Source organism: Symphalangus syndactylus, chromosome 7 (assembly GCF_028878055.3).
Source record: "Symphalangus syndactylus isolate Jambi chromosome 7, NHGRI_mSymSyn1-v2.1_pri, whole genome shotgun sequence".
Lineage (NCBI taxonomy): Eukaryota > Metazoa > Chordata > Mammalia > Primates > Hylobatidae > Symphalangus > Symphalangus syndactylus.
The window spans coordinates 88588914-88615417 of NC_072429.2; the positions used below are offsets into that span (position 1 = coordinate 88588914).

Below are 26504 nucleotides of genomic sequence, written 5' to 3' on the forward strand. Positions count from 1 at the left end.
TGTTGCTTAGAGTACATAAGAACCACATGAGTACATTTCTTTATATTGTGTCCAGAGATTTTGTTTTTTCTAGAACAGTGGGTGCATCTGAAGAGTATTTTAAAACACATTTTTAGTTATCAGTTGAAATTTATTAAGGTGGTACTAGTATCCTTTTAAAATCACTTTTTTCTAGAGTCATCTCGTTTGATGGGAGAGTTCACCCTCATCTGTTAAAATTTCTTAGGACAACTGTGTACCTTATTTTGGTGTTTTTTGAAGATAAGGTAAAGGTAAAGTGATTTGAGAATTTTGAAAATAAATTAGTTTTTCTTTCTAAGTAGTAATTAGAAATTTCTTGGCAAGGCAGTAGTAGTTACATAGTAGTTAAGAGCACTAACTGCCAAGTTCCAATCCTGGTTAATACTTACTAGTCCTAACAACTTGGACAGATTAGCTTGCTGTGCCTGTCTTTTCTGTAAAATAATGTTAATAATAAAGCCTTCCTCCTAGGATTGCTGTAATGATTATAAGAGCTAGTGTCTATAAAGTGTTAAGAATAGTTCCCGGGGCAGACTAGTACTCAATAGATGTTAGTTATGAAAGAAAATGTTAAGTTTCCTCCAAGATAAATGTATTTTTACCACATCTTTTACAAGGGGACCATCAACTATCTGAAACTTAGGTTTTGACTCATAATTAAAATTGGTTAGAAAAACCAGAGCCCTGATATCCCTTCTTACTATAATTAAACTTAAAAATAGCAGCCTACATGAGGTATTTATATTAAACGTTTAAATAAGAAAGTGTTTCCTTAGTAGATAATATTATTTATATAGGGTTATTCTAGTTTTTAAATGTTATAGTCCTATTTTGAGTAGCTTTTAGAGAATTAAGGATTTTTAGATTTTCATATGGGCTCTCATTGAAAAATGGCTCGGAGACAGGTATCCTCTGTGCCCTCGTCAAAAAGACAGAGAAGTTTGTCTTCTTACCATGATTGTCAGTAAGATTAATTGCTAGCAATAATAGTAGAAGAGTTAGAACTGCAACCAACAGCTCAGCTGTGTATTTAGGCATACAAGGAGTTCAGTGTTGCTTATATGTGACATATAATGCCTGGAGGGGTAGGAGATGAGGCCAAGCAATGTGGACTTCATCCTTCGGTGATAGGTAAAGTTAAACAAGGATTAAAAAAAAATTAAGATACTTTATTTCTGTTTGTTGGAAAGTTGACATAATACACTCTACTAGTCCCCCATTGTGGTTACAACAAATGACCACAAACTTAACAGCTTAATATATCATACACTTATAATTTTATAATTCTGTTTTTTGCAAGTAAATGCACAGAGTTGCTTGGCTGGTTTCTCTGCTTCAGATCTTATAAGCTAATATCAGGGAGTCACCCAGCAGAGCTCATGTCTTGGAGGCTCTAGAAAGAGTCTACATCCAGGCTCATTTAGGTCGTTGAAAGAATCAAATTTCTTGTGGTTGTAGAACGGAAGTGTATATGTTCATGGTTGCTGGCAGCTCAGGGCCACCCTATCTCCTAGGGACCTCTCTCTGATCCTTACATAGGGACTGGTACATCTCAGAGCCAGCAATACCACAGTATGTCTTTCTCATGCTTGGGGACTGACTTTTCCTTCTACCACATCTCTCTTGCCTGCTCCTTAAAATTCATCTTTCTGACTACAGCCAGAGAAAGTTATCTGTTTTTAAGGGTTCATGTGATTAGACTCTGTTACTTGGATAATCCCAGAAAGGCCCCTCTCTTAAATTCTGTAACCTTTCTTAACGTCTTCAAAGTTATTTTGCCAAGTAAAATAAGAAATTCAGTTCTTAGGAATTAGGGCATGGGATCTTTAAGTGGGGCCATTCTGCCCACATATATTTCTTATCTTGTTAGAAAGGAAACCCTCAGAACGACCAGAAAATTTTGAAATAAGTAAATAATCATGTAATATCTGTAATGTAAAACATGCTTCCTTAGATATGGCACCCTTATGCACTGCTCAACCATGTGTGGCAGCCCTGACCTACCAGCGGTTCAACAAATTCTTGGATGTGTCTGTGAAACTAGAGGGCTGGGATGCCTGTTGGAGTTACCTTCCATTCTGGTGATGTTTCCTAACACAACTTGCCAAATTATTAACACACAGCTAGTAAATGGCAGTCTTTTTGCCTGAGAGCAGAAGAGTAATAGGTGGAATCAACAACAGCAGTAAATTAACAAGTAATCCTTAGAATCTAATGACATTTGCTGGATACTCCCTATGTTCCTGTTTTACAGGTGATAAATCTAGGGTCCAGAGCAGGGATGCAACTTCCCCAAAGTCTCATAGCTACACAGCTAGTAAATAGTGGAATCAGTTTCTGAGCCCAGGTGTCTATACTATTCCCTTTCTGTTGGTCATTGGAACTAAATTTGTTTAGTGATTCTTTCAATTTTCATAGTTTGTATTGAATCACTAAAATTGTTTAGTGATTCTTTCAATTCATAGTTTGTATTGAAACCAGATTTTAGAACTTTTGAATCTTCTTTTGAAATTAGATCATAATCTTGCACATATCATAGCTTTTTTGGTAGATAATATAATCTTTGATGTTCTTTTATTACTATTTTTTTCCATTTCAAAATAACGAAGATGGGCTAACATAATATTTATTTCATTTGTTGCTTCCGTTTTCTATTTTCTTAACCTCATTAGTAATATAGATTCATTTCTGTTGTCTGCTCTGAGCTGTTAGAAACTTGCCTTTTATAAAGCTTTTCCATGGGCAGTTATTCTAATTGAAATAAGGGGCCTCTGTACAAGAAGGAAAATATATGTGACTAACCCTGGGGATCTAGGAATTCTTTACTTTGCACTTTAGCACCACTGTTCATTGTTTTGAAGCCGATAATTGTTTCGCCTTGCAGCATTAATGCTATTGGAACAGTGCAGTTTCAAACCTTTATCTCCCTTTTACACTCAGGAGAATTAAAAGCTGCAATATCTCATTCTAAGAGGTGGGCTACCCAAATTTTCTAGGCTGAGAAAATAAAACCTTAAAGGGATAAAGAGTATAGTAAAATAACTTTCATTTCAGCATCTAAATTGTATTAGGATGGCTTAACTCCTTTCCCACACTTGGAGAAATGTATTTGTTCAGTCTTAGTTGAAAGACAGTGCACTTTCCATTGGAGCATTTGCTTTGTATTTGTCACTTTTAAAGCAGTTTTTTTTTTTTTTTTGTAATTTTGCTATATGAATGATGCAGTTAGCATCTGTTGTAAATGTACTGTAATGGAGTCCACTAATGTTCTACATCCCTCCTCTTTCATGGAGTACGATTTTGGAAGCAAAGTAATTTTCAGTGATCTGAAAGGCTGTTTGATATATAAAAGGAGTTACCAGAATGACTAACATAACCATTCTTATTTTTTCCTATCCTCAAAATGGTACTCCTGCCCCCTCTTCCACCCTCGTGTTTCCCAGGATGGGCTGAGTTTTCTTTCTACTCTGGAAAATGCTGAGAGAAAGAGAAACTAAATATATGGAGCAGAGAAAACTTATCTGAATATTCTTCAGAATACTTTCCTTGTAGTCCTTCAAATTTAAATTTCTAAAAGTATTTGCTGTTATGTAAAAGATGTAAACTTATTTTGATCCTTTTGCAAATATTAAGTATTGTCTTATCCCGTGCTATGAATAAATAAGAAGTAGAGAAATCACTGATTTCTCAGGACCTAAAGATTACCCTTTTAAGCCTTCATTCTTTCAGTTATTTATTTATTTATTTTTTGAGATGGAGTCTGGCTCTTGTCACCCAGCCTGGAGTGCAATGGCATCATCTCGGCTCACTGCATCCTCTGCCTCCTGGGTTCAAGTGATTCTCCTGCCTCAGCCTCCTGAGTAGCTGGAATTACAGGCATGCCCTACCACACCCGGCTAATTTTTGTATTTTTAGTAGAGGCAGGATTTCACCATGTTGGCCAGGCTGGTCTCGAACTCCTGACCTCAGGCGATCTGCTCCCCTTGGTCTCCCAAAGTGCTGGGATTACAGGCGTGAGCCACTGTGCCTGGCCTCATTCAGTTAATTTATTGAGAACCTGCTGTGTCCTAGACACTATTGACCACTGTATGTGCAGTATCACTTTTTAATACAGCTTTTATACAATCATTTAAAACAGAAATTTAGAAAACAAGAAAAAATATTTTATATTTACCTACATATTTACTATTTCTTTCCTTTTGACAATCTGTTTCTCTATAATATCATTTTCATATCACCTTGATTTTTGAAGGATATTTTTGATGGATATGGAATTCAGAGTTAACAAGCTTCTATCTTTCAGCACCTTAAAAATATAGCTCCCTTGTCTTCTAGCTTACGTTATTTTTAGAAATGAGAAGCCAATGAAAATTTTTATCTGTGTTTGTGTATTTTTATTGTTTATTTTTACCTTTGGCTGCTATTAAGATTCTATATATCACTGGTTTTCAGTTATTGATTATGATGATGTCTTGATTTTTTTTCCCTGTTTATCCTGCTTGGGATTCGTTTAGCTTTCTGCGTTGTAAGTTATAGTTTTTACCAAATTCGGAATTTTTTTAGTCCTTATTCAAGTGCATTTTCTTCCTCTGTGATTCTAACTATACGTTTGTTAGAATGCTAGATACTGTTCCACAGGTCAGTGAGGTTCTGGGTTTTTCCTCAGATTTTTTTTCGCATTTGTCTTTCATTTTGGATAGTTTATATTGCTGTGTTTTCAGATTCATGGATCTTTTCTTCTATAGCTAAGCTTATTTGTTAAATTTTTCCTTTCAGATATTGTATTTTTCTGCTTTAGAAGCCATATTGGTTTCTATTTTGTATTTTCCATTTTTCTCATCATATAAATATTTTCAGTGAAATCTTTAAAAATATTTGTAATAGCATTTAAAAGGCTGTTTGTCTGCTACTTCTGTCTTCTCTGTCATTTCTGGGACTCTGTCTATTAATCATTTTTCTCCTTGTTAGGTTTCTGTGTCTTTTTATGTGCAGTAATTTTTTATTGCATGCTGTGAGTATTACATTGTTGTTGTGTGTTTGTGTCTGTGTGTATTTTAATTTTCTTTTGAGGTGTGGTTTTTTTTTGTTATTTTGGAACGCTTTTAAATTACTTGTACATCAGCTTAATCATTTTTAAGGGTCATTTTAAAGCTTTATTTCAGCAAGTATATAGTAGTCTTTACTTTGGGGCTAATTTAACCCTCCTACTAAGGCATTTTTTTTTTTCTGAGCTCTCTACTGAAAGCTCTGGATGTTCAATGAAGCTGCTTAGAACTCCCATGTCTCCCAGCCCTATGCAAGCTCTGGGAATTGCATCACTTACAGCTTCCTGGTAGTTGTTCTTTGCCTGGCCTCATGGAATCTCACACTAAACATGTACAGCTTATTTGTCTAAAGACTCATTGAGACTCCATGCAGCTTTATGGAGTTCTATTAATATCTCTGCCTACTTTCCTCCTTGGAGGAACTCTTAGAAACCTTAGTTTCCTCAGGCTCCCCAAACTGATCTCTATCTTGTTAACTCAGTGTGAATGCCATTTTCTGCTTAGATTCCTCCTCCTCATCCTTCCATCTATATAGTACCTTTAGGCAAAAAGCTAAGGTATCTCAGGGCTTATTCATTTTCCTTCTTTCAGTCATAGTCCTTCCCTGCCTGCTGTGCAGTATCTGTATGTAATTGTAGCATATATCTTACTCCGTTTTCTTGATGTTTACAGCAGAAGGGAAGTTCATTATGGCTGGAGGCAGAAGTCCCTGCTAGTTTAATTTTAATTCTGATTTATTCTTATTCAAGTAGTGCTTAGTTAATGGGGATCCTGACCAGCTGATTATACAAGGTGCAATAGGGGCATGCCTCTGAGATTTGGGCTTTCGTATTGACTTGCCAGGCATACATTCCAAGTAAGTGCAGACTGGGCCATCCTAAATCACAAGATTAGTAGCAAGACATATCAATTTTCTTAGATTATTCTCTCATTAATTTAGAGTGAGTGAAGTTTTAAAAAATACTTCAGTTTTTCTTATACCCTCTTTAATCAGATCCCATTTTTATAAATAATGTTTTCCTTATGTGAAGCGATACAGCTATATTGCTAATCAACTGCATCCTTTTAAAATTTCAGGAGCAGCATTTCTTGCCATTACCACTATCTATGCTGAGACTGGTTCAGGTTTTGTAGTACCAAGTGCTTCTGCCAAAGCAGGTGTGGAAGCCATGAGCAAGTAAGTACTTCCTTGTCAGTCCTGTTGCTGAACATAACTAATACAGTTTGGTGGCTCAGGGAACTAAATTCCTCCTTTCTGGTGTCCATCCAGAGAAAAGTACACAAAGACTTGGATTCACAATGAGACATACATTTTATCTCCCAGATAAGTCCTGTCTGTCTATAGCAGCACTGTCCTGTGGAACTTTCTGCAGTGATGGAAATGTTCTGTAAATATGCACTATCCAATAGCCACATGTAGATATTGAACCCTTGGAATATCCCACTGTGACTGAGAAACTAAATTTTGAAAATTAGTAGCTGTGTATGGCTGGTGGCTACGTATAAGACACCACAGGACTATAGCCTTTTTGCTGTCCCATAGATCTTTATCAGTGCCATCCCTAACCCCTCTCATAAGCACATCTTTATTCTTTTATTGTAGATACTGTATAAGATTAATGGGACTAACACAGACTATGAGCACTTGCCAAGTCCAGTGGCCTTTTCTCAGCAGAGTATAACTGCCTTTTTTTTTTTTTTTTTTTTGAGACAGGACTTCACTCTGTTGCCCAAGCTGGATTGCAGTGGCGCAATAACAGCTTATTGCAGTCTTAATCTCCCAGACTCAAGCCATCCTCCCACCTTAGCCTCCCAAGTAGCTGGGACTACAGGCGGGTGCCACAGCATCTGGCTAATTTTTTAAAATTTTTTGTAGAGATGAGGTCTTGCTATGTTGCCCAGGCTGGTCTGGAACTCCTGACCTCAAGAAATCCTCCTGCCTCAGCCTAGCAAAGTGCTGGGATTACAAGCATGAGCCACTACACCCAGCCATGATTGCTTTTTGAATTTGTCCTCCATTGGCCTTTTCCATTGTCTTTGTTATAATGGGAGTTCTCATCATTTCAGTGCTTGTCTGGCTTGCTATAATCATGGTATATTTCTTTGCTACCAGTCTCTTCCCCCTGTATTTTATATTCACATTTTTCACCAGAATTATCTTTCTAAGAACATATATGTCTGCCCATGACACTCCCTAGCTAAAAATCTTAGATCATTTCCGTCACTCTTTGGAATAAAAGCCAGAACTCACTATGGCATTCTAAACAGACTTGTCTCTGGCCATTGTTAATTAATTTATTTATTCAATAAATGTTTATTGTATACCTTATATGTGCTTTGTCCTAGGGATATGATAGTGATTGAAATAGAACAGTCCTCGTTGTTAGCTAAGCTTAAATTTTTTTTACTATTCCATTTATTATTTCCATGCTTTAATTTCCATTGAACTGTTCCATGTTAACTGTTCCATGTTTCCCTAAACTTACCATACAGCTTTCATATGCCTATGCCTGAGTTATATTGTTGTTGGAATTTTGCTGTGATGTTTTGCTTACTTCTTTTGGGATGTTTTCTCTGTAATCATTTCCTCCTCTCTGTGCCTTAAAACTTTGTTTAATCCAATCTAGTGAAAGGACAAACACTAATAAATAGATTCTAAAATGAAGGTAATATACCAATATAGCAGAGAGAGAGAGCAGGGCATGGCGGGCCTTTTTTTTTTTTTTTTTTTTTTTGAGATGGAGTTTTGCTCTTGTTGCCCAGGCTGGAGTGCAATGGTGCGATCTTGGCCCACCGCAACCTGTGCCTCCTGGGTTCAAGTGATTCTCCTGCCTCAGCCTTCCAAGTAGCTGGGATTACAGGCATATGCCACCACACCTGGCTAATTTTGTACTTTTAGTAGAGATGGGGTTTCTCCATTAACATAACATTAAACAATCTGACTTCCCCACTTCACCGTGAGTTCTGTGAGAGAAAGGACCATATGTTTGCATCCTCATTACCCATAGCTTGTGCTCCATGCTTGTTGAGCTGAATTATGGTACTCTTCTTTTAGTAGTCCCAGAGCATTTTTGATATTTAGTCAGTAAATGCACATTAGTTTGAGATAGAAAGAAATATTTATTCACGAGCTGAATCTTAGTCTGAATAGAGATAATTACCATTTTTTAAGGTCAGGTGGTTTTGGAAATAAAAGATGAGAACTTGACTATTTTGGCAGCATTTGTTCAATGTCAATATTTTTTTTGTGGGTACTCTTCAGTCTTGTTAGAGCTTTTCATCTCATGTCCTTTAAGAACTGATTTGGTGCTGCTTTTATTGTGTTCCTGCGTGTAATAGATGCTCAGTAAACGCGTGCCTTCCTTTACAGCTTGAGTTCCCATCAACCTTCTTCTCATACTTTATAGTACACAGTCTTACTAAATAAGGCATTATAGGTTCCCAAATTCTACATGTTGTTTGGGCCCTTGTCCTTTACTCATATTGACCCATATGCCTTGGCTGTCTTCCTTCTCCATCTGTATTAGTCCATTCTCACACTGCTATGAAGAAATACCTGAGACTGGGTAATTTATAAAGAAAACAGGTTTAATTGACTCACAGTTTCCACATGGCTAGGGAGGCCTCAGGAAACTTAGAATGATGGTGGAAGGCACCTCTTCACAGGGCAGCAAGAAAGAGAATGAGTGCCAAGTGAAGGGGGAAGCCCCTTATAAAACTATCAGATCTTGTGAGAACTCACTCACTATCACGAGAACACCATGGGGAAAACTGCCTTCAGGATTCAGTTTGTCTACCTGGTCCCACCCTTGACATGTGGGGATTATTACAATTCAGAGTGAGATTTGGGTGGGGACACAGAGCCAAACCATGTCACCATCCTACCTTCTTAATCTCTCAGCTCCTCCTTTCCCCTGCCTCTTGCAGCAAACTCCTAATCCTTCTTCACCCATCAGCTCAGAATGTTACCTCTTCAGAGAAGCCTTCCTTGTCACTCCCACTTAAGTTCTTCTTCTTTTAAGCAGGTATGGCATACATCACACAATTCCCAGCCTAGTAACTAATTCATTATATAACCAGGCTCACCTCTCTTGAGAGGGAGGGACTGCTCTTTTGAGAGCAGGGACTGACTTTATTTGAGGCTAAGCAATATTTATAGTATTGACACATGGTAAGTATATAATAAACATTGGTTGAATGAACAATAATAATGGCTAACATATTGAATATATTGTTCTTAGCATCTTAACATGCAGAGATAACTGTATGAGTGGATTCATTATCAGATTACAGTAATTCTTCGGTATATCAGCTAGCTTAATGACAGTTGAAAGATCATGCTAGCAATTGAACAAATGTATCTGGCACACCTCTGAGCACAGAGAGGATGGCTTTTCCTCTAGGCAGATTTTCTTTACAGGTTGCTCAGTTTTTCATAGGATAATATAGACTCTGCTCAGTACAGTAATTCTATTAAGACATGAAGCAATTTAGAGTAGATACACTATAAATAAATGCCCCGGGTAGCTATGGCAATGAACTTTGTCAAAAACATCACTCAGAGAAGCAATTTTTATGTATGTTCTGTCTGAAAGAGATACAGCCCACCCATTTCTCTAAAATGCATTCATGGATTAAGTCAGATTAACAGGCTATCTTGAGATTACGTGTACCCTATTCTGTAGAACTGGTTTTACTGAATTGGCTTTTGAAATGATGCTGTAAGACTATATTAATGGATGTCTGATAGTTTCATAGAACTTAGCCCATTTTTTAAAATTATACTTTAAGTTCTGGGATACACGTGCAGAATGTGCAGGTTTGTTACATAAGTATACATGTGCCATGGTAGTTTGCAGCACCCACCAACCCGTCATTTACATTAGGTATTTCTCCTAATGCTATCCCTCCCCTAGCTGTCCACCCCTTGATAGACCCAGTGTGTGATGTTCCCCTCCCTGTGTCCATGTGTTCTCATTGTTCAGCCCCCACTTATGAGTGAGAACATGCAGTATTTGGTTTTCTGTTCCTGTGTTAGTTTGCTGAGAACGATGGTTTCCAGCTTCATCCACGTCCCTGCAAAGTACATGAACTCATCCTTTATTATGGCTGCACAGTATTCCATGGTGTATATGTGCCACATTTTCTTTATCCAGTCTATCATTGATGGGCATTTGGGTTGGTTCTAAGTCTTTGCTATTAAGAACAGTGCTGCAATAAACATATGTGTGCATGTGTCTTTATAGTAGAATGATTTATAATCCTTTGGGTATATACCCAGTAATGGGATGGCTGGGTCAAATGGTATTTCTAGTTCTAGATCCTTGAGGAATCACCACACTCTCTCCCACAACGGCTGAACTAATTTACAGTCCCACCAACAGTGTAAACGTGTTCCTACTTCTCCACATCCTCTCCAGCATCTGTTCTTTCCTGACTTTTTAACGATTGCCATTCTAACTTACATTAAGTGAGATGGTTTCTCATTGTGGTTTTGACTTGCATTTCTGTAATGATCAGTGATGATGAGCTTTTTTTTTGATAGTTTGTTGGCTGCATAAATGTCTTCTTTTGAGAAGTGTCTGTTCATATCCTTCCCCCACTTTTTGACGGGGTTGTTTGTGTTTAAGTTTAATTTGTTTAAGTTCTTTAAGTTCTTTGTAGATTCTGGATATTAGCCATTTATCAGATAGATAGATTGCAAAGCTTTTCTCCCATTCTGTAGGTTGCCTGTTCAGTCTGATGATAGTTTCTTTTGCTGTGCAGAAGCTCTTTAGTTTAATTAGATCCCATTTGTCAACTTTGAACTTAGCCCATTTTATCTATTGCAAGGATACAGTGTCTTAAGGAGATTGTTATGCTACACAATTTTCCTTTTGTAAGTCTAGAAAGACTTAAACAATTTTTCGTACTAGAAACAATTGTGCTTTTCCTGAGCATTTAGCTTGCTTTTTCTTTATGGGTACTGTGGATTGTGTAACTGATTAGGCTTACCTTTTTTGTATAGAGTCATGGGAAGAACAGATACAAATTTGTGATGTGACTATTGCAGTTATATGGAACATCACACACTTCAGTACATTTAGATATTAGCTTCATTCTTGGCTCCGTTATATTTCGTTATCCTGGCTTTTCTCTCTATCTTGCTTTTTTTCTTTCCTTCTTCCTTTCAAATTATCCTGTCTTCCTCATTTGCATTATATGTATTCTTTTAAGCTACCTTGTCATTATTTGAAATTACATTAAGTATATATACACACAAATATGCATATGAATGTAAATTCCTAAAATGAATTTAGATTTTAAAAGAGCTATCTGTGAAGTAAGCTTTTAAAACAAGTTCCTTTGAAGTTCTTTGTTTGCTATTAGTGTTATATTTTTCTTCAGGACATTAGGCAAGATTTTGTTAGATTCCTATTTCCTTTCAAATTTGGTTCAACAATTATATTAAAGCCTGGTTAGACATGGATGTGGTTTATATTTTCAATCGATGTAATCTTTTTCTCAAATAAAGCACTTGTGATGTTACAGACATTGTAATCCAATGTACAGGGCTATGAGTAAAGTTATAATGTACTTTGTAAGTACAAGACTGAACTTCAGAAAATGTGAGGGAAGGGCATGAAGCACTCACGTGTTTATGTGAATAATGAATACCTACTCTAAAAATGTATATTGACATTGGACTTCATATTCTAAACTACAAATGGTAGGTGGTATAGCATAGTGGTTAAGGACACTAAAATGTAAAGGTTAGGTTGTACAGTAGAGTGACTAAGGGTACAGACTGAAGCTAGACCTCTCGAGATTGACAAATTGGCCATATGACATAGAGAAAATGATTTAACCTCTCTGTGCCTTAGTTACATTATCTGTAATATAGGGAACAGTAATAGTACCTACCTGTTGGGGTTGTAATCTCTGGCATGTAGTAAACATCTAGCGAGTCTCAGTTATTGCTGTTTTTAAACATATGGTATAATATTTGAGAATGTATGTTGTTGATTTTAATTTTTAGGTCTCTTGCAGCTGAATGGGGTAAATATGGAATGCGTTTCAATGTGATTCAACCAGGGCCTATAAAAACCAAAGTAAGTTGTATTTTGCTTGTTACCACATTGTGAATGATTAAATAATGAAACGCTGATAGATATATTCTGGTTGTTGTGTAAAGGACTTTCCAGAGATGCCTGGGTTTAGAAGCCTGGTTCTAGGGAAGAGGCCTTTGCCTTTATTCATTATCGAATATAAGAAATAAGGAGGCGGGCAGGAATATAGCAGCTATGCAATTTCTTCATAATGTCAATTTCAGTGTCTTAATCTTTTGGGATCTTTTATGCCATCAATGTTGGCACTTTGATTTGTTTCAATGGTCTGTTACTGTGCTGTATTTGTTAACTTTCACGACATTTTAAAGGCTCTTACATTGTCTGACATCCTTTTTTAAAAAAAATCAAGGGAATGTAACTATATTTTTAGTTTGAGAGATGCTTTGGTAACTTATTATACAGGCTTTGTCTTGCTATAGGTAGGTAGCATTTTCCTTGACTCATGCTTGTGCCCTTTCACTCTCAGTCAATTATGCATGTCATCTAACGCCCACATCTCTCTGATTATAAGTCCTTCTGACAGCATAGATTTTACCTATAAGTAATAATCCTTGCGGATACTCATTGCAACTTGTAATTATCTCTAATGTTGTTACAGATGTTGCTCAGAATGTCCACAGCTTCTCTGCTCTCTCATTATCCCCAAATAACTTCACTCTCACACTTCTTTTGGTTTTCACCTAAAGCAAGTATTTATAATGCCAACCAGATGTAATGTTGAAAGACCAGGCAAAATTTGGTAACTTGTTTCAGTTGTGTAAACATATTGGAAAATAATACTAAGGGATAATTGGGTTATAGGTAGCTCTGGGTATTCAATAATAACTTGGAAATGGCCATATTAGTTTATTTAGTAGTTTAAAGGATGGGAAATAGAAATAAAAACTTCCTGAGTGATTGAAACTTGATTGACTGTCTTATTTATTTGACAATTCAATACTAAACAGTCTAATAAAATTAGTGGAAAGAAACTTAAAAACATACATTAAAACACATGATTCAGGGTGACCCTGTCCTAAGCATATCTGAAAAGAGGCTTATAGACACAAACGCTTCTCTCCAAGACCCCAATATCTAGGGAAAAATCACCTGCATTTTAGTTATTTAACCTATATTTATTGACTGTTCACTGTATCCAGGGGTACTGAGAAAGATACAGAAATATCTCTGAGAAAGTGCTTGCCACTAAGGAGTTTACAGTCTAGCCACGGAGAGAGGAGTTGTACCCAAATAATAACTATTTACTGTTAAAGAGATTAAAAGAAGACTGAAGTGTAGAAACTCCCTGGCATGCACTTTTTAGAACCAGGACTGGGACTAGTTGCAACCCCTTGTCTCTGGGCTTTATAACCTCCTGGGAAGAACTGGAGGTCTCTCGTGGAGTCCTCTGAGTGTTTGTTCTGTCTTACAGCTGCATTGTTGAGGAAAACTGCCACCTAAACTTAAAGGCACTAGTACAGAAAAATCCAGTTGTTTTTATTAATCAGTGCACATCCATAATTCATCTTGGTCTGTTCCTTCACATCATTGACAGAAAGCAAATTGGCCAATTTAGTAGTAGTTTTTCTCTCTCTAGAATCTAATTGAATTTCTACATACTTGTTTTCTTCCTTTTCCAATATTTTGGGGTGAAAGAAAAGGAAATTCCTCTTAAATATTTCCTATGAGCCACTTTTCTGTGTTTATTAAATGAAAAGCCAGTAATACCACTGCCTTTACCACCTAAGCTTGTACATATTTCAGGATACCTTTATATACATTTTTTCATTTGATGCTTACAACAATTTTGTGAGGTAACTAAGATAGATATCCTCATTTTACATGGAAGAAACTAAGATTAAAAGGGTTATATTTTCCAGTGATCTATTTTTTTTAAGAAGAATTTGGTGAAATTCTTTTTTACTTACAAAGCCTAAGGTTTTAAGCTGCATGGTAACATGCCATTTTATACACATTTTTTTCTTGAGTAGGAAAAGAGTTGATTGAAAAACCCAACACAGCCTAATTGTTTTCTTAATTTCTAAGGGTGCCTTTAGCCGTATGGACCCAACTGGAACATTTGAGAAAGAAATGATTGACAGAATTCCCTGTGGTCGCCTGGGGACTGTAGAAGAACTCGCAAATCTTGCTGCTTTCCTTTGTAGTGATTATGCTTCTTGGATTAATGGAGCAGTAAGCGTTGTTTATTTCTCTTCACTTTTTTTTTCAGAAGTGTGTTTGGAGCAGGGAGGTTTGTTGTGGAACCAATCCTGACAATGCTGAATGTAAATATGTATTTAGTTGTAAATAATATAAAAATATTATATATATTGTTTAGCCTATGACATTTATTCAGTGATGTATTAGTCCGTTCTCACACTGCTAAAGACATACCTGAGACTGTGTAATTTATAAAGAAAAGAGGCTTAAGGGAAGTGCAGGGGGTCGGGGAATTCCCTTTCCTAACCAAGGGAAGCCCTGACAGACGGTACCTGGAAAATCGGGACACTCCCACCCTAATACTGCACTTTTCCAATGGTCTTAGCAAACGGCACACCAGGAGATTATATCCCGCATCTGGCTCAGAGGGTCACACGCCCACAGAGCCTCGCTCACTGCTAGCACAGCAGCCTGAAATAGAACTGCAGGGTGGCAGCGAGACTGGGGGAGGGGTGTCTGCCAATGCTGGGGTTTGAGTAGGTAAACAAAGTGGCCTGGAAGCTCGAACTTGGTGGAGCCCACCACAGCTCAAGGAGGCCTGCCTGCCTACCTCTGTAGACTCCACCTCTGGGGTCAGGGCATAGCTGAACAAAAGGCAGCAGAAACTTCTGCAGACTTAAACGTCTGTAACTGACAGCTTTGAAGAGAGTAGTGGTTCTCCCAGCACGGAGTTTGAGATCTGAGAACGGACAGACTGCCCCCTCAACTGGGCCCTTGACCCCTGAGTAGCCTAACTGGGAGACACCTCCTAGTAGGGGCCGACTGACACCTCATACAGCCAGGTGCCCCTCTGAGACGAAGCTTCCAGAGGAAGGATCAGGTAGCAACATTTGCCATTCTGCAACATTTGCTGTTCTGCAGCCTCCGCTGGTGATACCCAGGCAAACAGTGTCTGGAGGGGACATCCAGCAAACTCCAACAGACCTGCAGCTCAGGGTCCTGACTGTTAGAAGGAAAACTAACAAACAAAGGAAATCCACACCAAAACCCCATCTGTATGTCACCATCATGAAAGACCAAAGGTAGATAAAACCACAAAGATGGGGAGAAACCAGAGCAGAAAAGCTGAAAATTCTAAAAATCAGAGCACCTCTTCTCTTCCAAAGGAATGCAGCTCCTTGCCAGCAATGGAACAAAGCTGGACGGAGAATGACTTTGACGAGTTGAGAGAAGAAGGCTTCAGACGATCGGTAATAACAAACTTCTCTGAGCTAAAGGAAGATGTTCGAACCCATCGCAAAAAAGCTGAAAACCTTGATGAAAGATTAGACGAATGGCTAACTAGAATAAACAGCGTAGAGAAGACCTTAAATGACCTGATGGAGCTGAATACCATGGCATGAGAAATACGTGACACATGAACAAGCTTCAGTAGCTGATGCAATCAAGTGGAGGAAAGTGTATCAGTGATTGAAAATCGAATGAAATGAAGCGAGAAGAGAAGCTTAGAGAAAAAAGAGTAAAAAGAAATGAACAAAGCCTCCAAGAAATATGGGACTATGTGAAAAGACCAAATCTACATCTGATTGGTGTACTGAAAGTGACAGGGAGACTGGAACCACGTTGGAAAACACTCTTCAGATTATTATCCAGGAGAATTTCCCCAACCTACCAAGGCAGGCCAACGTTCAAATTCAGGAAATACAGAGAACGCTACAAAGATACTCCTTGAGAAGAGCAACTCCAAGACACATAATTGTCAGATTGACCAAAGTTGAAATGAGGAAAAAATGCTAAGGGCAGCCAGAGAGAAAGGTTGGGTTACCCACAAAGGGAAGCCCATCAGACTAACAGCGGATCTCTCGGCAGAAACTACAAGCCAGAAGAAAGTGGGGGCCAATATTCAACATTCTTAAAGAAAATAATTTTCAACCCAGAATTTCATATCCAGCCAAACTAAGCTTCACAAGTGAAGGAGAAATAAAATCCTTTACAGACAAGCAAATGCTGAGAGATTTTGTCACCACCAGGCCTGCCTTACAAGAGCTCCTGAAGGAAGCACTAAACATGGAAAGGAGCAACTGGTACTAGCCACTGCAAAAACAGGCCAAATTGTAGAGACCATCAATGCTAGGAAGAAACTGCATCAACTAACAAGCAAAATAACCAGCTAACATCATAATGACAGGATCAAATTCACACATAACAATATTAACCTTAAATGCAAACGGGCTAAATGCTCCAATTAAAAGACACAGACTGGCAAATTGGATAAAGAGTCAAGACCCATCAGTGTGCTGTATTCAGGAGACCCATCTCACATGCAGAGACACACATAGGCTCAAAATAAAGGCATAGAGGAAGCCCTACCAAGCAAATGGAAAACAAAAAAAAAGCAGGGGTTGCAATCCTAGTCTCTGATAAAACAGACTTTAAACCAACAAAGATCAGAAGAGAGAAAGAAGGCCATTACATAATGGTAAAGGGATCAATTCAACAAGAAGAGCTAACTCTCCTAAATATATATGCACCCAATACAGGAGCACCCAATACAAGAGCACCCAGATTCATAAAGCAAGTCCTTAGAGACCTACAAAGAGACTTAGACTCCCGCACAATAATAATGGGAGACTTTAACGCCCCACTGTCAATATTAGACAGAACAACAAGACAGAAAGTTAACAAGGATATCCAGGAATTGAACTCAGCTCTGCACCAAGCAGACGTAATAGACATCTACAGAACTCTCCACCCCAAATCAACAGAATATGTATTCTTCTCAGTACCACATTGCACCTATTCCAAAATTGACCACAGTTGGAAGTAAAGCACTCCTCAGCAAATGTAAAAGAACAGAAATTATAGCAAACTGTCTTCTCAGACCACAGTGCAATCAAACTAGAACTCAGGTTTAAGAAACTCACTCACAACCGCTCAACTACATGGAAACTGAACAACCTGCTCCTGAATGAATACTGGGTACATAACGAAATGAAGGCAGAAAAAAAGATGTTCTTTGAAGCCAATGAGAACAAAGACATAACAGCAGAATCTCTGGGACACATTTAAAGCAGTGTGTAGAGGGAAATTTATAGCACTAAATGCCCACAAGAGAAAGCAGGGAAGATCTAAAATTGACACCATAACATCACAATTAAAAGAACTAGAGAAGCAAGAGCAAACACATTCAAAAGCTAGCAGAAGGCAAGAAATTACTAAGATCAGAGCAGAGCTGAAGGAGACAGAGACAAAAAAACCCTTCAAAAAAATCAACAAATCCAGGAGCTGTTTTTTTGAAAAGACCAACAAAATTGATAGACTGCTAGCAAGACTAATAAAGAAGGAAAGAGTGAAGAATCAAATAGACGCAATAAAAAATGATAAAGGGGATATCACCACTGATCCCACAGAGATACAAACAGAGAATACTATAAACACCATTATGCAAATAAACTAGAAAATCCGGAAGAAATAGATACATTCCTGGACACATACGCCCTCCCAAGACTAAACTAGGAAGAAGTTGAATCCCTGAATACACCAATAACACACTCTGAAATTGAGGCAATAATTAAAAGCCTACCAACCAAAAAAAGTCCAGGACCAGACAGATTCACAGCCAAATTCTGCCAGAGGTACAAAGAGGAGCTGGTACCATTCCTTCTGAAACTATTCCAATCAATAGAAAAAGAGGGAGTCCTCCCTGACTCATTTTATGAGGCCAGCATCATCCTGATACCAAAGCCTGAAAGAGACACAACAACAAAAAAAGAGAATTTTAGACCAATATTCCTGATGAACATTGATGCAAAAATCCTCAATAAAATACTGGCAAACCAAATCCAGCAGCACATCAAAAAGCTTATCCATCACGATCAAGTTGGCTTCATCCCTGGGATGCAAGGCTGGTTCAACATATGCAAATCAATAAACATAATCCAGCATATAAACAGAACCAAAGACAAAAACCACATGATTATCTCAATAGATGCAGAAAAGGCCTTTGACAAAATTCAACAACCTTCATGCTAAAAACTCTCAATAAACTAGGTATTGATGGGACATGTCTCAAAATAATAAGAGCTATTTATGACAAACCCACAGCCAGTGGGCGAAAACTGGAAGCATTCTCTTTGAAAACTGGCACAAGACAGGGATGCCCTCTCTCACCACTCCTATTCAACATAGTGTTGAAAGTTCTGGTCAGGGCAGTCAGGCAGGAGAAATAAATAAAGGGTATTCAGTTAGGAAAAGAGGAAGTCAAATTGTCCCTGTTTGCAGATGACATGATTGTATATTTAGAAAACCCCATCATCTCAGCCCAAAATCTCCTTAAGCTGATAAGCAACTTCAGCAAAGTCTCAGGATACAAAATCAATGTGCAAAAATCACAAGCATTTTTCACAACAATAATGGACAAGCAGAGGGCCAAATCATGAGTGAACTCCCATTCACAATTGCTTCAAAGAAAATAAAATACTTAGGAATCCAACTTACAAGGGATGTGAAGGACCTCTTCAAGGAGAACTACAAACCACTGCTCAGTAAAATAAAAGAGGACACAAACAAATGGAAGAACATTCCATGCTCATGGATAGGAAGAATCAATGTGTGAAAATGGCCACACTTGGCAAGGTAATTTATAGATTCAGTGCCATCCCCAGCAAGCTACCAATGACTTTCTTCACAGAATTGAAAAAAACTACTTTTAAAGTTCATATGGAACCAAAAAAGAGCCTGCATTGCCAAGACAATCCTAAGCCAAGAGAACAAAGCTGGAGTCATCACACTACCTGACTTCAAACTATACTACAAGGCTACAGTAACCAAAACAGCATGGTACTGGTACCAAAACAGAGATATAGATCAATGGAACAGAACAGAGCCCTCAGAAATAATACCACACATCCACAACCATCTGATCTTTGAGAAGCCTGACAAATAGAAGAAATGGGGAAAGGATTCCCTGTTTAATAAATGTTGCTGGGAAAACTGGCTAGCCATATGTAGAAAGCTGAAACTGGATCCCTTCCTTACTCCTTATACAAAAATTAATTCAAGATGGATTAAAGACTGAAATGTTAGACCTGAAACCATAAAAACCCTAGAAGAAAACCTAGGCAATACCATTCAGGACATAGGCATGGGCAAGGGCTTCATGACTAAAACACCAAAAGCAATGGCCACAAAAGCCAAAATAGACAAATGGGATCTAATTAAACTAAAGAGCTTCTGCACAGCAAAAGAAACTACCATCAGAGTGAACAGGCAACCTACAGAATGGAAGAAAATGTTTACAATCTACCCATCTGACAAAGGGCTAATATCCAGAATCTACAAAGAACTTAAATTTACCACAAAAAAATCAAACAACCCCATCACAAAGTGGGCAAAGTGTATGAACAGACACCTCTCAAAAGAAGATATTTATGCAGCCAACAGACACATGAAAAAATGCTCATCATCACTGGCCATCAGAGAAATGCAAATCAAAACCACAGTGAGATACCATCTCACACCAGTTAGAGTGGCGTTCATTAAAGAGTCAGGAAACAACAGGTGCTGGAGAGGATGTGGACAAATAGGAACACTTTTACACTGTTTGTGGGACTGTAAACTAGTTAAACCATTGTGGAAGACCGTGTGGTGATTCCTCAAGGATCTAGAAGTAGAAATACCATTTGACCCAGCCATCCCATTACTGGGTATATACCCAAAGATTTATAAATCATGCTGCTGTAAAGACACATGCACACATATGTTTACTGCAGTACTATTCACAATAGCAAAGACTTGGAACCAACCCAAATGTCTATCAATGATAGACTGGATTAAGAAAATGTGGCACATATACATCATGGAATACTATGCAGACATAAAAAAGGATGAGTTTGTGTCCTTTGTAGGAACATGGATGAAGCTGGAAACCATGATTCTGCGTAAACTCTCACAAGGACAGAAAACCAAACCGCATGTTCTCACTCTTAAGTGGGAATTGAACAATGAGAACACTTGGACACAGGGTGGTGAACATCACACACGGGGTCCTGTCATGGGGTGGGAGGAGGGGGGAGGGATAGTAATGTACATATACCTAATGTATATGACAAGTTAATGGTTGCAGCACACCAACATGGCACATGTATACATATGTAACAAAACTGCACATTGTGCACATTGTACTCTAGAACTTCAAGTATAATAAACAAAAAGAAAAGAGGTTTAATTGACTCACTCTTCTGCATGTCTGAGGAGGGCTCAGGAAACTTACAATTATGGCTGAAGGGAAAGAGTCATAACTTAACATGGTGGCAGGCAATAGAGATAAAGGGAGGGAGAGAGAGAAAAAAGAGAGACAGAGAGAGAGATTGAGGATTACAATTCAAGATGAGATTTTTGTGGGGACACAGCCAAACCATATCAAGTGATAAATTAATAGATGCAGGTTACCTTGGTAGATATACTTTTGAGATGATCTTCAATACTGGGTAGATATTTGAAATTGGGAGATGTTAGAAATAGAATTATAAGCTGAGTAATCAATTTAGGTTTAATCATGAGTTTTATCTTGAAAATTTGGGCTAGATTTAAAGTGCCAAAGAGATATTCCATCCAATTAGTATGGGAAAATGGCTAGTGGTTCAGAAACTTTTTAAAAAGAGTTAGTTTCAGAGTTTAAAAATTTGTTTTTTCCAGGTCATTAAATTTGATGGTGGAGAGGAAGTACTTATTTCAGGGGAATTCAACAACCTGAGAAAGGTAATGCTTTTGTGTGTATAATGTAATATCAGCAGCTATGATACTAAGCTTTAAAAACATGTAAAAAGCACATTAAATTGACATCTTTTTGTCTTAGGTCACCAAGGACCAGTGGGACACCATAGAAGGACTCATCAGGAAGACAAAAGGTTCCTAAGACCACTTTGGCCTTCATCTTGGTTACAGAAAAGGGAATAGAAATGAAACAAATTTTCTCTCATCTTTTGACTATTTCAAGTCTAATAAATTCTTAATTAACATTCATTGAATATGTATTATGTGCCAGGCCAGTGATAGCCATTGTATATTCAAAGAAATAAAATGAAATCTAGTCCTTCAAAACATTAAAAAAAAAAGGAGGCATGGGGAGAGTAGGTAAAGGCTCCTCTTTACCTACTGATAGAGGTAAAAAGTGCTTAGAAGTGCGGCGAGAACAGATCGTTGTGACTTGGAAAATCAGGAGAAACTCAATGGTGGGGGTAGCATTTGAGTTACATATTATACTATACCTATATTGATAGGGCCTAAAAGAAAGAAATTAGAGGTTACGCACTAAATACAATAGACTTTGCCTTTCCAGTATATTTTCTTTTCATTGGACTTGTGAATTATCTTCTTTGGGTAACTCAGTGTTAACTCAAACCTTTAGTTTTTACTAGGACCTATTTGTAGCCAGGCATTTTATTTAGTACTGAATAAGCTATAGCCCTTGCCCTTTTGAAATTCATTATCCAGCAAGATAGTCAAACTTATAAATAATTATTTATGGTATATAACGATAAGTATTATTCTAGCAGTATTTAAGTGTGGAGGAGGAAGTAATTCATTCTGTCTCCAGAGTTTAGAGAATGTGATGCCTAGGAGATAGCATGCCATCCCAGCTCTAAAAGAAGAATAGATTTCTCTGGGTAAAAGAGGTAAAGAAAGTCTATAAAATATTTTTGTGTATCATTTGATTAAATTTCATATTTGGTTTGACTAATTTGTCATCCTGAAAATCAAATAATAATGAATCCAAAGTCTCAAGTCTACAGAGCTATACTTTTGAGCCTATATTTTTAAAATGTCCATTTTGCTTTCCCAGGAGTCAGTTATAACATGTTCACTAGACTGACTATCCCCATTGTCCAAGTTGACACGAGAGGAAACCAGCTTCCGTCTTACTTCATCTGAATAAATCTGCAAAGGAATCCAGTTTTCCTGGTTGAATTTATATGCCACAAGCCCCATGGAAACCCCAATTACATTGACAGTTAATTGTGTACATAAATTACATTTATTACATTTAATTGTGTACATATAGGGGGATATTATAGGTTTGGAATAAGTGGTCTGACATTTCCAATTATACTGATTTTTGCTGGGCTTTTCTTTAGGCTGTTACACTTTTTCTCCACATGCTTGCAATACAATACTCTCAAAATAAAACGCAGACAGGTACCTAGTCTCCATTTTACCTTTAGTACTAATCCTGTGTATTAGTCTGTTCTCATGCTGCTAATGAAGACATAACCAAAACTGGGTAATTTATAAAAGAAAGAGGTTTCATTGACTCACAGTTCAGCATGGCTAGGGAGGCCTCACAATCATGGCAGAAGGTGAGTTAGGAGCAAAGTCATGTCTCACGTGGCGGCACGCAAGAGAGCTTGTGCAGGGGAACTCCCATTTATAAAACCATCAGATCTCGTGAGATTATTCACTATCACACTATTGTGTTGATATTGTGTTCACACGCCAATAGTGATGGTTTATCACTCATTCCATTTCCAAACCCACCTTCCCACCCATCTCTCACCAAACACACAAAGACACACTCTTTCCCTCCACTGATTCCACCAATATAGCCATATTTCTGTTTCTGGTTAAATTTATACTAAATGTTTACATTTATATAACTTAATAAATATTATTTTTCTTCCAGTGTTGTCTCAACCTTTTTAAAAAAAAAAACAATTCAGATTATATGATAAATCAGATCCTTTTTAAGATAAATATTACTTTTAGTGTTCTATTGTTTCGATGTATCATTATTTAATTTATTGGAAATAGGGTTATTTATATTTATTATTTTTATCTTTTTAAATTTTTATAGAGACAATGTCTTGCTATATTTATCAGGCTGGTCTTGAACTCCTGACCTCAAGTGATCCTCCTGCGTTGGCCTCCCAAAGTTCTGGGGTTACAGGCATGAGCCACTGAGCCTGGCTTTTGTTTTAAAATTTTTTGTTTTTTAATGTTTTTCAAGAATGCTAACGCCTCCCTTGCCAATGCATTTTAAAATTATTATTAATATTGCTTTTGATTGGCAAATCATAATTGAATTCATTATATGGGGTGCGCTGTACATTTAAGGGGTACAGTGTGATGTTTCAATATATGTATACAATGTGGAATGATTAAATCAAGCTAATTAACATATCTATCACCTCTCTTACCTATTGGCCTTTATGGAGAGACATTTGAAATTTACTTTTTTTTTTATTTTATTATTATACTTTAGGTTTTAGGGTACATGTGCACAATGTGCAGGTTTGTTACATATGTATCCATGTGCCATGTTGGTTTGCTGCACCCATTAACTCGTCATTTAGCATTAGGTATATCTCCTAATGCTGTCCCTCCCCTCTCCCCCAACCCTGCAACAGTCCCCAGAGTGTGATGTTCCCCTTCCTGTGTCCATGAGTTCTCATTGTTCAATTCCCACCTATGAGTGAGAACATGCGGTGTTTGGTTTTTTGTCCTTGCGATAGTTTACTGAGAATGATGGTTTCCAGTTTCATCCATGTCCCTACAAAGGACATGAACTCATCATTTTTTATGGCTGCATAGTATTCCATGGTGTATATGTGCCACATTTTCTTAATCAGTCTATCATTGTTGGACATTTGGGTTGGTTCCAACTCTTTGCTATTGTGAATAGTGCCGCAATAAACATACGTGTGCATGTGTCTTTATAGCAGCATGATTTATAGTCCTTTGGGTATATCCCCAGTAATGGGATGGCTGGGTCAAATGGTATTTCTAGTTCTAGCTCCCTGAGGAATTGCCACACTGACTTCCACAATGGTTGAACTAGTTTACAGTCCCACCAACAGTGTAAAAGTGTTCCTATTTCTCCACATCCTGTCCAGCACCTGTTGTTTCCTGACTTTTTAATGATGGCCATTCTAACTGGTGTGAGATGGTATCTCATTGAGGTTTTGATTTGCATTTCTCTGATGGCCAGTGATGATGAGCATTTTTTCATGTGTTTTTTGGCTGCATAAATATCTTCTTTTGAGAAGTGTCTGTTCATGTCCTTCGCCCACTTTTTGATGGGGTTGTTTGTTTTTTTCTTGTAGATTTGTTTGAGTTCATTGTAGATTCTGGATATTAGCCCTTTGTCAGATGAGTAGGTTGCAAAAATTTTCTCCCATTCTGTAGGTTGCCTGTTCACTCTGATGGTAGTTTCTTTTGCTGTGCAGAAGCTCTTTAGTTTAATTAGATCCCATTTGTCAATTTTGGCTTTTGTTGCCATTGCTTTTGGTGTTTTAGACATGAAGTCCTTGTCCATGCCTATGTCCTGAATGGTATTGCCTAGGTTTTCTTCTAGGGTTTTTATGGTTTTAGGTCTAACATGTATGAAATTTACTTTTATTAGTTATTTTTAAATATACAGTACATTATTATTGACTGTAGTCACCCTGCGGTAGATCTTAAAACCTGTTCTTTCTATCTGAAATTTTGTACACTTTGATCAGAAACCCCCTTCTTCCCACTCCCTCAACCTCTAGTAAACCATCATTCTACTTTCTTTTCTTTTTTTTTTGAGACAGTGTCTCACTCTTGTTGCCCAAAGTGGAGTGCAGTGTCATGATCTCGGCTCACTGCAACCTCCACCTCCCGGGTTCAAGCGATTCTCCTGCCTCAGCATCCTGAGTAGCTGGGATTATAGGTGCATGTCACCATGCCTGGCTAATATTTCATAGTTTTAGTAGAAACAGGGTTTCACCATGTTAGCCAGGCTGGTCTTGAACTCCTGACCTCAGGTGATCCGCCTGCCTAGGCCTCCCAAAGTGCTGGGATTACAGGCGTGAGCCACCGTGCCCGGCCAAACATCATTCTACTTTCTACTTCCATGAGTTCAACTTTATTTGTTGCCATACATAAGTGAGATCACAGGTTACTTTTATTTTTCAGTATTATAAATAAAACTATGAACGTTTTTATGTATAACACATTTTTAGAATTTGGAATTTTTTTCCTCATTTCTAGCAGTGGTATTATTAATCAAAGTTATGAAGCTTCTAAACTTTTTTTGATATACATATCCAATTGTTATTCCAAAGATTTGTGTGAGTTTAAACCCCCCTGAGTAATGTGTGACAGTGCCCGTTTCAACAAATACCTGCCAGCAATGAAAACTATTCACCAATTTTGCACATAACAAATGATAGTACCATTAAAAACTTATTTAATTATTAGTGAGATTGAATACTTTTCTACCCTTTTGAATTTCCTGTTTGTCTTTTTTACCTGTTGGTATCTTAATGGGGTATTGTAAAATTTTTGATTTGTATGAGTTTGCAATTTTTTCCTCTGTTAAAGACAAAAATAGTTCTTTTAATATTTTCTTAGTCATCTATTACATCATTATTATGTGTTATTACAAATGGTTGATGAGAAAGCAAAGCTTGCCAGCATGGCAGAGAGGATCAGAGAGGAGAGATCATGGAGATATTGACTAACAGATATTTTTTCTTGAGTCTGAAAGAGAAACAAACATTGTTTATGGGTAATCACGGTATTCTATGACAGACCACATGTGGGCTGTAACCACATCAATGTTCACCTTAAGAATTATTACTTTGTCACTCAATACCTTCTGTAAGAGTCCTGCTTCTATTGTACTAGTGGAAGAGTTAATACTCAGTAAATTAAAGATTATTGGTAACAGTATCACTCATCTTACCATTAACATGTGAAACCACCTCCAGGAAATGTTTCAGGTATAGAGTGACAGCCATTGTTTCCTTATTGTTCTTGTGGAAACTAAAACAATGAGAATTTAATGACTTTGAATAATAGAATTTTAGAGCTGGAAAAGCCTTAGAAAATGCAAATTCTCAATGTTTTTATTTTACAGTTGAGGAAACTGCAGACCTAGAAAGTTATGTGACTTGCCCTAGGTCACACAGTAAGTCAAGCTCATGTCTGTCACCCAGTTAGATATTTCTTGGGATCATAACTTAAATCAAGAGACAATAACAGGGTTTTTAGGACGTAACAGTTACATTACAAAAGCCTTGAAGAAGAGAAAGCCCATCAATGTTTTTTAGCTTGTTGGTTGAAGTATGACTTCTAAAAATGCACAAATCGTGAATTATTACAATATGAGTGCACTCAGGTAACCATTCTCCAGGTCAAGAAACATTACCAGGAACCCAGAAGC

At 37.5% G+C, this 26504-nt stretch overlaps 1 protein-coding gene across 5 annotated transcripts in view; it reads left to right on the plus strand.

The window, feature by feature from the left end:
* The window catches only part of DECR1 (2,4-dienoyl-CoA reductase 1), a 68289-nt gene that overhangs the window by 28866 nt on the left and 12919 nt on the right, over positions 1–26504 (plus strand). For 2 of the 5 annotated variants that reach the window (XM_055286718.2, XM_055286720.2), the window contains exons 6-11: positions 6144–6243; positions 12085–12157; positions 14201–14347; positions 21011–21073; positions 21171–21222; positions 22158–22993. In XM_055286718.2, the coding sequence (XP_055142693.1) occupies positions 6144–6243; positions 12085–12157; positions 14201–14347; positions 21011–21073; positions 21171–21222; positions 22158–22246 (524 nt within the window). In that variant the 3' untranslated portion in view covers positions 22247–22993. Of the gene's footprint in view, positions 1–6143; positions 6244–12084; positions 12158–14200; positions 14348–21010; positions 21074–21170; positions 21338–22157; positions 22994–26504 lie in introns of those variants that run through there. The other 3 variants (XR_008659028.2, XM_055286719.2, XM_055286722.2) reach the window with 2 other exon arrangements.